Consider the following 14,050-nt stretch of genomic DNA (forward strand, 5'->3'; position numbering starts at 1 on the left):
ATCTTTTGTCATTAGTGTCAGTTATCCGTCTATCAGAATGACATCACCAAGCTGAACTAACCTGTATCACACTTTACACCAGTGTATCCCAGCATGCACCTGGGTGTTCCCTCTGGGCAGTTCCCGGATTTAGCGTCACAAACAGATCGGCCTTTGGCACAGTTCCCACATCTCTGCAAACAGTCAGGACCGTAATTTCCCTCGCAAGCTAAACGAACCAGATTTATGACCGATTTACTTCGATGTTATACTGCACTGTGCTGAAACCAGGACATGGCCTTTTGTATACGGCATAAATAAAGGTGTATTGTTACCTAGGAATTGGACAATGGTAAAAGAACCTTTACTGTAATTCTGACTGAGCTTACGTCTGTTCGCCTAGAACATCTATTCAGCACACACCTTTCCAAAACCACTGAATCATTTCAACAGAACATTACTTGACATTTCAGTTGTCTGTCTGATTTTAAATCTACGACGTTTTAGAGAAAGCCTAAGATGCCATTTACTCGCGTCATACTCTGTGATAGATACCAACAGCGTCAGTGCCTTAGGTATGCGTCCAGCACAGCTAACAGATAAAGTGCCTATATCACACTTTAGACCAGAATATCCCGGCATGCATCTGGGCTTTGTGTCGGCACACGTTCCGGATACAGTGTCACAAGATAATTGGTCATCCGCACAATGTCCACATCTCGTGGCACAATCAGGTCCGTAGTTCCCTAAGCTGCAGACTGATAACACAAAATCACAGTTGAGTGTGGTTATTCAACATTGTTTGTAGTCTGGTAATTTTTGGCACATAGGCGTACGAAGACTGACACATTTAGGAAAGGAGGAACGTACAGATGTAGAGAGTAAGCCAACGGTTTCACCACGTACATCTAATTGGCGAAAACCCTAACTAATCTGTGAATTTATTCATTTGGAGAGAATTGAATGCCGCTGTAAAATATTTTAACACTAAAAAACATATCTTGAGAAAATATTGGTGGCATTTGTATAATATACTTGCGGTGATACAAAAAAGGAAATATATTTCAAAACACGAGTTGGCGTCTCTTAAAGTAAAAAAGACAACACCTGACTAATGTTTATGTCCAATAAAAGACTACCATTCAAAGTACAGTCAAACCTGCTGTATGCGGCCAGTGAAGGGACACGTAAAAAGTAGCCGCATATGACAGTTGGCCACATAAGACAGGTTGTGAAGACCAAGCCAGATCACAACAGAATAAAGTTAACACATGTAGGCCTACATAATAATCTTATACATAATTGTTAAAGCACTAATCTGGTCAGCTACATAAATTTTATAGAAATATAACAAAACTCAATAATTTCAAGATTTGCGGGGTAGACGTATGGATTTCACGCACTTAACAGCCGATTACACAAAGAGTTTCAGGTGAGGGCACGCATGGCAGGAGAACTTTCTTCTCGTCATTGTCAAGCCCTAAAAAGCCATGTGCTAGTTTGGCCTTCGTAGCTGTAAATGACTATTCTAACAAAGTTTTGGACTGTAAATGGCAAACTGCTGAGATGTTTAATCATATTTGCCATTACCGGTGAAACAACAATTCATGGCGCGGACCTAGTGCAGGGGTGTCCAGACAATAACCAGCTAGGCCTGATTAAAGAACAGTAGAGTTCACTGCTATTGACCAATAATGTTATCACTTCACTTCTCATCACAAAGTGACAGGTTGTAAGTTTTAATCACTGTAAAAACTATTGAAGTCGGGTGGTCGCCATTTTTAAATTTTTGAATGTCCGATGCGGCAATCATCATTAAAGTTGAAAGTCTCGGCCGCTCAGGACAGGCTGCTATAGAATTTGGTGGCAAATTATGTTGGCCGGTGGACATGTTGGACAAGTGCCCACATATTACAGGTCGTTTAACATGGAAAATTGTTTGATCGCGGCAGAGAGTGGCCGCATACGGCATATGGACGATGATTACAGGTGGCAGTAGGTACAAGTTTGACTGTATCTTAAACCGGCATTAAATATTTTTTTTAGATTTTTGTCAAACCCAGCAACAGTTTGACACAGATTCGTCTTGACACAGATTCAGCACGTCTCCATTACCGAGAGCAAGGATTCGTCACGTGTACTCCAGCTCTCTAACGTTGAAGTTATTTTTCGTATGATAGTCTAAGCAGTAGCCTATGGCAGATAAATGTTGAGGTCTTCGGCAATGAAGGCCCAAGTGATCAATATAGTCTTTCTCAGAAAATGGACATACTGGAAGAGTATTTCTTCCACTGCTTGAACTATTGATACAGTAGACCTACTATATCATTTATAAGGAACTCTGGCGATCCTGTTTAAATAGAGTTATTCCTGGTTCAGGTCGTATCCTACAGAGGGGCTGTGCTGGTGATTTTGACCCCTGTTTTAAATGTTTACAAAGTTACTATAGGGTTGTTGTACAAATGTATCCATGGTCACCTCTGAAAGAAATGGAACTAAACCTAGGCACCACTGAAGCTGATCTAGGCAATCGACTGTCCATAGTCATCGTGGACGTCAAAGAAAGCACATCGGCTTGAACACGGCGTTTCAATAAAGTTACTGTATTTAACAAAGAAAACAGAAAATACCCCTTATAATGCGAGAAAGACGAAGGAGCAAACTATAAACTCTTAAGTTGCAACAGATTCAGAGAAAATTATATAATCAGGTATAGCCTAATTAATTTTAAGTGTTGTCCGGTGACATGCCGTCTTCTCATTCCCACAAACCTTCGGCATTCCTAATGAATTTTGCACTGTATCTGATATTTGTTATTTAGAAAACGCAAAAATGAACAACAAAAATGCATTTGGGGAGATGAATGTAGTTTGGACCGTAACGGTATACTAGTGTCTGACATAATTTAATTGTGATACCGTCATGGAATATTACACGGTTTGTAAATCAACTGAATTTGCGTCTGTGGTGATTCGTAAATAACAGAGACCTGCGCTACATTTGGTGAAATCCCGCTTCGATATTCAGCTTTGAATATCAAACCAGGAAATAGGAACTGCGAACTAGGTTCACATCTGATTGTCGAAGCGGGAACTGGGAACTGGGAGCTTACTTCACTGACATGTCAAAATCACCAGCACAACCCCCAGTGGCTACGACAGGGTGGCTGGAAATCTCTGTCAGTGATACAGTACGACTACTGCATCAACGGTTTAAGCAGTGGAAGAAATATTCTTCCAGTGTGTCGAATTTCCGATAAAACTATGTTTATTACTGGGGCCTTCATCGCCGTAGTCCACAAGTTTTATCTACCAAAAGGTACTGTTTAGTCTATTGTGCGGAAAATGGCTTCGACGTTAGAGATCTAGAGTAAAAGCGCTGGAACTTGTAATTTATCAACTACAGTCTTTTGTTGATTGGCAACAGGCACATGTTTGGACATGGTGAAACTTCAACAATCTAACAAACAACACACCTTCATCACATTTCTCAGGGCGGTATCCCGGCATGCACCTTGGTGTTCTCTGTGGACAGAGCCCGGATGTTGTGTCACAGACGGACGGTCTCTCGGCACAGTTCCCACATCTCTTCCCACAGTCTGGTCCGTATGTCCCGGGCGTGCACACTAATAAACACACCCACAACATCATAAAAGGACGCGGATTTGGGGGCACGATATATTGCCACATATTTACATACAAACAGCGGAAAAGTAAATAAACATAGTATACATCTTTAAATTAAAATTATGTAATTTTACTTTTCTCCACACTTTACTACCGTTCTACACATTTACTTTGAGAGGGTCATTGAAGGAAAGACAACTGAAGGATTTTGTCCATGTATTATTAGAGAGATCAGTTTATCGAACAGGATAGCCGTACGACAAAAACTGGTCGTGATAAGTAAAAAGCAAGGAGCCATATAGAGATCGCGCCAAAACTGAGCTGGCGTCTTTTGGGGTCAGTAAAACATATTGACAGAATCTCCACTTTTCTGGACTGTTTATTGTCTTGAGTGTTGAGCCAAACCTAATTGATTTGCTCAGAATGAACATTAAACCTAGAGCAAAGGCGACTAAATAGTTATTTCTACAGTTGTCAAAAATATGGAATTAAATATCGCTTACTCGTTTGTTTTGTGATTTTTCTCGACATTGGCCTACTTTCATGAAGGAATATTTACAGACATACATGTAGTGTTCTTTTTCGTTTTCTGTTACACATTTATCTCCGAAACAATATCGAATTAAAGTACAGAAATGAACTGCAAAATCAGTTGCATTTCTTAGTAATAGAATTCTGGCCAATCAGACAGCATACCGAATATCTGCACTTCACAAAGGGTAAGCGTCTGGGAATTGTTGATCATAATCTTCACTGTGTCTCCTAATATCGGGCTGCTGGCGTTACAAGATCCATTAATAACGTCCCCTGGACCGTAAATAGCCCTGGTGGTGTCCTGGTAACACACTGTGTAATTCCGAGAGGAGTTTCCCACGGACAGGGTAAAACCATTAAGACGGTTACCGCCTGTAATGGAAGCCAACGGTTTTCTAAATAAACGAATTACTATCAGACATTTAACCGGAAGCAACAAGCACCAGGACAACTTTTGTTAATGCGCACAGTAATGTTAATTATCAACCCCGGGAATACTGTACCACCCATAAAAAGGAAACTTTACCACTGATGACTAAAAAACTTGTGTGAGACACGAAAGTAATGCACCATCACTGGTGAAAGAAATCATGTTCCTCAGATCACAAACACATCGTTACGTCCAATACATTAAAGAATTCCTTTGTCAAAGATTAAAGGATCCCTGCACTAAAATTTAAAGTAACCCTGTAAATCAGACCAAAGAAATCACAAAAGACAACTTCGTTCACCAATAAAATCACTACCATTTGTAAATGTGGCTACTTTATACTAATGGTTATTGCGAAGTTTTGTGTACATTATTGAGTGGTATTGCATGAGTCACAAGCTGGACCAATACAATACCACTCTATGATAAACAAAACAGGTCACATAGACCTATTTATTATAAAGCTGCACTTGTCTATGAATTTTCACTTCCTGTAAAAATAACGCTTTATATGCTTTGATGTTCGCTTTACTATTTTGCTTAATTTGGGAATAAACAAATAATATTTATACCAGTGCGTTGTGTCGGTTTTTACATTTCGTCAAAATGCTCAATAGCTCCACAAGCTTGAAGTGCGAGGGCAAATATTGATCTTTGATCATAATTGAGCCGAGAGAAAAATGCTAGCTAGATATTTTCGATTTAATTTGCAAGGGTGTGCAATTTGATTGTGTCAAAAAGATGTTAGGAGATGTTTTTCCACATGTTGTTTATTAAAACTCTTTTGAAAAGTTATTGACTGGTCCATTGCCAACGAATGTTGCTATAAGCCGGCACCTGCTCGTCCCTCACTCCGTGGGTATGCAGCCAAGCGTTGCTATCCTCTGGCACGTGCATTCCTGATTCTGGTTTCCTGCTAAATGGATTTATGTGTTACTTCTCCGTAGATCTGCTCTATGGCCTTATGGCCTTAGCGGTCTTTATCACTTGACCACGGTTTACATGTTGTTTCTCTTTTCTGCAGGTTAATCCACTGTATGTATTGCGTCGATAAAACATTAGAATTTCGGAGTTGTGATTATGAATGGAACTCACCTGGAAATTTATGATACAAGACCACAGTCAAATTTGAGTTCTAGATATTTGTGAGTTTAATTTAAGGATCTATGCTATAAATCTTCCGAATCAGATGAGCATGTGTGCGAGTTGTGGAGCTTCCATTTTTGTACTTATTTGGTTTTTTTTTGTATTTTTGGGGGTTTTATTTGTTTTTTGTTTTTTTTTTTTTTTGTTTTGTTTTTTTTTTTTTGTTCTTTTTTTTGGGGGGGGGGGGGAGGGTTTCCATTTTTTTATGACAAAGTTACGCTCCATCATTTCAGTCTGGAGCGTGTGCAGGACATATTGGTAACAGGAATCCTACCTATCATCATATCGAGGGTCGTTTTGTAATCTGCTTGTATAATATCATTATAGCATTTTGGTAATATGTATCCTTACAGATACTGCTCACTGCCTTACAATAATATTTATTTATAATTATAATGGGAATTGCTATGGAGACTTTACGCTATGCTATGGAGAGTTATTACGTGACTTCATCAGGAAAAACGTTTGATCCAAGATGTAATGATGATAATTAGTAAAGGCATGTTCCTGATGTCACAGAATCCAAGGTCACGGAAACCGTTTACAGGAGACTAACAGTAACCGTTTACTGTTTTCGTGAAATGTTAGGTAAAGTAAAATTTCGAACATCCAGTAACACTCATTCGTTCAAGCTCGGCCTAGTAGTCTAAACGCAAGATATCATTAGTTATCGCCTCGTGGTCGATGGCTGTTTCTCTTGAATGTGATTATTATGTGACTTTATTTCGGTTTGCTATCGCTACACATCAGGTTTTGTGGAATATAATTTGACCGTCTGTTGATCTTTAAGTATGTATCTATGATAATCCCCATGATCTTCCACAGTTGCCGATTCTTCTCAAACATAACAATCAAATTGGGTGTTAGTCCGAATATTTTGACCGAAACTTGCAGCAGTTACTGTGATAAGCCTGACGACATGCTGCAGTTCGAGCCAAAAGTCGTTAAATCTAAAATCATTAAGAGTTTCAGTTTTGCCGAAGGTTTCGTTAGTCAAAACATTGTTCAAAATCAACTTACCAGGCACAAAACTATGGACGAAGAGAGAATGGCTAAAAGTAGTTGGATGCATGTGAAACAAGAAGATAACGTGGGTTATTTAGCGTTACCATCGTTGTTTGAAAACGCTCAGTAATTTTAAATGGAGCGACTTCTGACAAGAGCTGCAGCATACCGTCAGGCTCATCTCAAAATCTCCTGAAACTTCTTGTCAGAAAATGCGAACTACATATACTTGGCTGTTTATTTCTTACGACTGAGATTTAATCCTGCTTGCCTTTTTACCTAAAGGTATATCAGCTACGATTTGATTATCTCAGAAGTCGTCATTCCACCGTCAGGTTAGAATAAAACAGTTTAGATTACAGCTTTAAGTATAAAGCAAAAAAGAAAATGCATATAGAATACATGTGAATCCTTGTGCACCAGAAACATACCTAAATAATACGGCTAGCCGACAAAATCCAGCTTTGGACAGTATTTGAAGGCCTGCAATGTCCCCTCTTTTTCAACACAGGTAAACGATGTTCAGAAGACGTAGGGTACATATATAGCGCTTTGCACTCAGTGATAATCAGCTTTACAGCTATAGCCGTTTTGTGACCTCCCTGTACATGCTGTAATTTGGAAGGGGGGAGTGTAGCGCAAAGATTTTTAGCACACATAAAGAACATGTATAGCACTATTCATTGGGCGATCTTCAGCTTTACAGCTTTAACAGTTTTCTGGCATGTCATTTGCAAAAATGGCGGAAAATGCGACTTTTCGCAATTCGATTGCAATTTGCGACAAAAATATGCATCGTAGCAAAGAAATAAGATTAGATTCGTGATCAGGACGTCAAACTAGGTCGGATAGCTGGCTGTCAACATTTCTACTTTCATCTTAGTCATAAACGCATTTATAATGCATTGTATAACATGGGGACGTCAAAGTGCCAAATATAATAAATCAGCCTTTGAACAATTTTTCAAGTACTTCAACTCCCACATTTAATAAGCCATTTGAAATATTTTCTGCACACACACAAAAATGGTTGAAAATTGCAACTTTTCGCAATTTGATCACAGTTTGCGACAAAAATGTGCACTATTGGAATAAAATAAGACCAGATTTGTCATCAGGACGTCAAATTAGGTCAGGTAGCATATTTAAAAGACTGGACAATGATTTGAGATGACGTCAAGTTCGTCTCCGGTTTTTTCCTGACATGTTACATTCTGCCTCTGTCAAAATAATTTAGAGGCAACAGTTGTTCCATGTAGAAAATTTCAGGTCAATCGGATGTTAAGTTCAAAAGAAAATGCTTCCCAAATCTTTTAGTAGCAAACCAACATGGCGGCTGGGTCACGTGACCTGGGACACCTAATCTTTTATTCGTATAAAAGACAGTCCCCACTCCTACTATCTAGTTAAATTTCACGCACTTCTGTCATGCTAATTTAGCCGCAGAAGTTTTTCATTTTTAAAACTTGTAAAAATAATCATTTTTGTTTTGGTATGTACTACTTCCGGTTTGCTGACGTAACTTCCGGTTATGTCAAATTTCTCTGCATGTCTTGGAATGATGTTAGGTCTTAAGACTGCGACTCCAGCTTCATTGGTTTTGAAAATATTAACATTTTGAGTTTTGATGAAGTCACTTCCGGTTTCCCAAAATTAGTATATCTGGTCTCAGCGCCCAAAACTGCAGCAGGCACGACATCATCGACAAAAAGTGTAGAAGTTATTAGCAAAAAAACGAATTTTTCGGTCGCATGGCATATTCACCAATAGCGAGCTTCTACATTTTTTCAAGGTTTTGAACAAAATCCAATATTGCCGCCAAGTCACGTGACCATATCGGCCCAAAAGATTCGATGCACAACTTCTAGGTATGCAGATAAACATACTAAAATTTCATAAACTTTGGTCTAACCAATTTCGCTAGAAAGGCGTCACAGTTTTACCGAGAATAATAAAAATAAAGACAAATAATCCTAACAGATACAAAAAGGATTTTAAGCCTGAATGGCTTGAACCCCTAATAATCCTTGACATAAGCGGTCGTCAAGGTTCATAGCGTGACGTACACTGTTGGAGTGTGTACGCACAATCAGCCATCCAGCTGATGTGTGTTGGATTGTATTAAGAGTGAGTGAGTGCTTGGGGTTTAACGTCGTACTTAACAATTTTTCAGTCATACGACGACGAAGGAATCTTTAGAGTGCATGTGCCTCCTTGTTGCAGGACGGATTTCCACCACTCTTTTATCTAGTGCTGCTTCACTGAGACGCCTTACCGAAGGCAAGTAAGCCGCACCGCCCGAGCCATTATATTGATACAGGTCAACCAGTCCTTGCACTATCGCCTTCATGCTGAACGCCATGCAAGAAAGTTACAACTTCCTCTTTTAAGGTCTTAGGTGTGACTCTACCCAGATTGGATTGTATGTAGAAACCAAAGGCTTAGCATTATCAATATCAAATTCATATTGTGTTGAATCAGTATCAAAAATATTTTTGAAAATTGTACGGCCAGATTATTATGAGATAACTACCAGATAATTTAAAATCACCTGAAATTTATATGATCAAATCTTTATTTCCAGAATCAAACAATGGATAACATTATTAACATGGAAAGGAATTTACTGTATATCATTAGTGCCATATTACTAGTTTTTACCCACTGGTTATTTTGTTACAGATTTCAGTCACAACAGAAGGACAACAAAAAGGGAAAAAACGAAGACGACATAATGACCTATAATGGTTTTCGCAGCAGACATATTTCTTCGGTGTGGAAATATGTGCAAAAAAACATCAGGAAAAGGTTTGTGATCGGTAGGGTAACGTTTACTTCAGTAGGATTTACACTTAAGTGCCAATAATAATGACTAATTTTTATTTTATTTGAGAAAACAGAAGCATTTGTAATCACCATAACAGCAACATAAATGTTTTTGAACTATCAGATTTAAAATGGTGTCCATGTTTGGCAAATACTCACATTTAAAATTATTATAATATTATTTACTGTCCTAAAGGCTGACTTTTAAAAGACCATAAGTCTGTTTATTTGTAACATTTCGCCAACGCCGGGTGTTTACAGATTTTGGTTGTTGTAAAGATAGAATTTAAACTTACATGGTCCGCCGCCACAGCTTTCTTTTCTGTTATAGATCCTGAAGCTGTAGATGTTGTACTGTGTGTCCAGTGTCACCGTCCAGTACGCGGATTGTAGGCCTACTCTCTCTCGTGTGTGAGTACATGTATGTGGTGTCTTGAACAACAAATGTTCTGTCCCACCGTCCACGGCGAGCTCAGATATGTATGGGCTATAGGTCGATGATTGTGTGGTGTTTCTGTTCAATGCCACATTCTCTGTTAACCAGAATAATGAAACAATGACACACAGGTATAAGACAGTACAGTTTCTAGCATTGTAACGTTTGTTAGATTTTAAACGTTACAATAAATAAAAAACGTGCTGATAAAGACACCTAAACATTTGAACATGACAATGTCCGTGTGCCTGAACTATATAATATCATAAAAATCAATTGACAACATGTGTCCTAAGCTAAATAATATTTTGTATATTGAGATTTTTAAACTCCTCCGTCCAAGTCGTAGTTTTTTTTTAAGTATATATGCTGAGAGTGTTCAGTGTTATAACTCCACTCTAGTTATCAACAGTAAAAACAGAACAATGGCTGATTTTGAAGTTCTAAAGCGGTCAAGCGACACTTGTCTGGCTTTGCGTAGCGGCATACACGTTATTATCAGTTTATGCATTGTAACGTTTGTTGCACTATACGGCGATGCTTACCTCTGGAGCAGATGGGACCATCCCAACCAAGACTACAGTTTCCGGAACATTCACCTGTCTCTTGATCACATCCACTCTGACAATTCTTGCATAGCTGCCCGAAAACTGAAATTAAAGTTGTTTATCTATAAACATGCACAGACAAAAATTAAATGATATCTCTACAGTGAAACGCTTTAACAACTATAGTTCAACACCATACCCTATTGTGTAAAGACGTATTGTAGGGAGATTACCAGCACGGCAAATGACCCAGGAGCCTCCTACTAATGCGGTCTCCTTGAGCTGAAGTCCAGATCATGCTGGCTTCCTCTCTAGCCGCACGTGAGACCGTCTTTCCGAAACCTGCGGGTTGTCGCGGGTTTTCCCTCCGGCTCTGCCCGGTTTCCTCCCACCATAATTCTGACCGCCGCTGTATAAGTGAAATATTCTTGAGTACGGCGTAAAACACCCATAAAATTAAATAAATAATTTTACGCAGAAAATGCTGACTAAACCAAGATAGGTAAAGCGAACACGATTATATATATGACATACACATACGATTTTAGGGTAACCAATTGGGTACCTGTTATACATTCAAGGTAACCATATGGACAGCTGTTATACATTCAGGGTAACCATATGGGCACATATTATACATTCAGGGTAACCATATGGGTACCTGTTATACATTCAGGATAACCATGTGGGCACCTGTTATACATTCAGGGTGACCATATGGGCACTAAAGAGTGTTCACATGTAGATAGTTACCCAGTACACATAGGTACAACCCATTAGTTCTATACGGAAAAACGCTTTCGCTGTCAGTATTATAAAAGGCATCAGATTTGCATGCCGAGGAAGCTGCCTTAACATGGAGGTTTCTGTCACGTACACCATGTCCCGAATTATCGAGATACACTGTAGTGTACTTGAGATATTTGATCCCCAATGCAAGGAAAGGAGTGCTGTCTAATGTACTCTTACAACGCCTTGTACTTATCACCACCATGTACAGCAGGTGACTAACGAATGTTACACACATCGTCTTCATGTAATATTTATATACTTATTTCATTGGAGTTTTACGCCGTACTCAAGAATATTCCCTTATAAGATCACGCCTGCATTATGGTGGGAGGAAATTGGGCTGAGCCCAGGAGATACCGAAGACACAAGCAGGTTACTGACAGGCAATCCTTCGTAGGGCCAATGAGGAAGCCAGCATGAGCTGGTCATGATTTCACAGCGATCGTAAGAGGGGTCAATGCATGCACTAGCGCGGCAACAGAGGCCTCCACTTCATGCAATAGCTGAATAACTAAGTAATATACAGGTAAATACCACTTTACGTATTGCTTACCTAATGTTATGTATATCATCACGAGAAACACTTTGCTGATCTGTGGATTATGTTTCCCCATGTCTACCAGGAATCTTCGTAAACCGCCTCAGATTACAAAAAGTTGTTCATCTCTATCTCGAGAGGATTTCCCACCATAAAGTTGTTCTCACGAAACATAAAATGCTTCTAAAAGTTATTATCTTCACATATACAAGTTCTATCCAGTTGTAATTTAGGAAAATCCAATCGAAATTTGCAGATTCATTCACTACGAAAACAAGTCCATCTGAAATATATCACGTATATACGTGTGCGGAATTTCACAAAAGCATGCCCTGATATCTTTGTGTTCACTTTTGTGTCGTCGTATGTTGTATTTATGTCGTCACGCAAAGCGTAGATCCACAATAGGCAGAATAGCAGATACTAAAATTACATAAAGGGACACAGTCTGTATTCTTCTGTTGATCTTAATGTGTTGTGTATGGTTGTATACATCGGCAATGCCCAAACTAAATGCAGATCATAGTGTTAGTTCACGCGTCTCGAGTATGGCATTAGGTAATAAGTAAACACCTACATGTACCTGGCCTGGCTATACTGTGCTCTATTGAGATATTCGTGTCACTAACCAGGAAGTCACGCGCCCGTTGCGTTTAGTATACAGCTGAATAAGTGGAAAATGAATGAGTGTGTCTGTTACGCATGCGCAAATATACCTCCAGCTTAAAACCATAGTGATTACCCCTTTATACACAAATCCCCTTTTATAACTATATGTACACGACTTTCAGGTTGGTTGGAGCTGCAACTTTTAACACTCGTCTGTATCACACAGAAAAGGTCAATTTGCATTCAAATACCCATGGTATAAAGGAAATGTCAGCCTACAAAACAGTGCAGATTTACGGATTTAATGCTGGCCTTTCAGGTGTACCTGTACTCACTGGATAACTTTCTCCATAAAATGCTGACGAAACCAAGAACGTTTAACGAATATGTGCCATCCCAGGTCTACTGACACAAGACAGGATTGTAGGGAGTCCATTTCACTTACATGTTATCGTTTCACGCATACCATTCACCAAGACCTGGATTTAAACACCTGCCCCTAATCATCAAATGTTTTCTGTCTCTAGCCATGCACGTTCCTTTCCAATGACACATTTAGACGCATGTTTACATGTAAGAGCTGCCACTTATGTTACACAGTGCTCTTCATGCAACTTGGTCCAATAAAAGTACTGGAGCAATGATTGGACAATATCTCCACAAAGACATTATAGATATGTGATACATTAGAAATGTCAGCTTTGTTTTGTTCCAACAAGTAGCAGGAATTTTGTTTGTTGTGGATTGAACATTATTTGTCCAGGGTCACTACCCATGTCCAGTGGCACTACCATGGTGACATAAATGGTATCATTTTATTCCCAATAGTTATAAACATGGTGATCGTGCTGGGTATGTTGGTTTATTAATTTGTTAGGAAGAGTGGAAGCTGTGTCACGTGTATATCCGTATATATACATTCACCAATGTGTGCAGCTGTACTTTGATAAACTCCTTATTCTTATCCAAGTTTTGTGATACACAATTATACACTGCCAATCACTTACATTGTACAATGACTCACAAATCATTAATTAGACACAATTTTATCTCCAGAACATTGTATTCCAGATAGTTGAAGTACCAATTAACCATAAAGAGCGCTAAGGAACGCTTTTGCAATTTAAATTTCAGTTTTATTCAGACAATGTTGAGCCATTTAATATACTTTTTGTACTAGCACCATATAAAATTATTATAAAAGGTTTTTTTCAAAACTGTCTGTTGGGTTGCAAACGTCCAGTTCTTTGACTTGGTTCCGAGTTGAAGACATTTACCCCGAATTCTGCACTGACTGAATAATATGGACACACAGATATTATAATAGGCTGATGTAACACCACACATTTCTTTACTGTTACTTCGCTCATGTTTAATATTTAGACGAATTCGTGTCAGGTTTAAAGTTGTTACATATAGGTGTTAAACCCAAGTCAAATATATAATTAAAATGTAGTAAAAGAAATTATGCAAGTTCTTAGAGCCAATTAAAATATGAAACCACGAAAGAAATTATTAGTTTGTTTCATCATTTATTGAACATATTTAACACCACCTACATACATATTGTATAATCTCTAC

General features: G+C 38.7%; 1 protein-coding gene across 1 annotated transcript; it reads right to left on the minus strand.

Moving 5' to 3' along the window:
• Positions 1–73: 73 nt before the first annotated feature.
• Positions 74–12,313, minus strand: LOC135469904 (multiple epidermal growth factor-like domains protein 10). Its single transcript, XM_064748542.1, has 7 exons — positions 11,876–12,313; positions 10,528–10,632; positions 9,843–10,079; positions 4,302–4,511; positions 3,455–3,604; positions 521–737; positions 74–173 (listed from the first exon to the last, which is right to left on the minus strand). Exons 1-7 carry the CDS (start codon positions 11,934–11,936, stop codon positions 74–76), a joined length of 1,080 nt encoding a protein of 359 aa, XP_064604612.1. The 5' UTR covers positions 11,937–12,313.
• Positions 12,314–14,050: the final 1,737 nt, after the last annotated feature.

The sequence above is a fragment of the Liolophura sinensis genome, chromosome 7 (genome assembly GCF_032854445.1).
Source record: "Liolophura sinensis isolate JHLJ2023 chromosome 7, CUHK_Ljap_v2, whole genome shotgun sequence".
In the NCBI taxonomy this organism is placed as follows: Eukaryota; Metazoa; Mollusca; class Polyplacophora; order Chitonida; family Chitonidae; genus Liolophura; species Liolophura sinensis.

Bases quoted from the DNA above. Each gene is read 5' to 3' on its own strand.
- LOC135469904 (XM_064748542.1), bottom strand. From the start codon at position 11,936: ATGGGGAAACATAATCCACAGATCAGCAAAGTGTTTCTCGTGATGATA. The intron at 10,633-11,875 runs GTAAGCAATACG...CTTTAATTTCAG, and splicing joins GATGATATACATAACATTAG to TTTTCGGGCAGCTATGCAAG. The intron at 3,605-4,301 runs GTATGCTGTCTG...TGTGTTTATTAG, and splicing joins TTGTGAAGTGCAGATATTCG to TGTGCACGCCCGGGACATAC.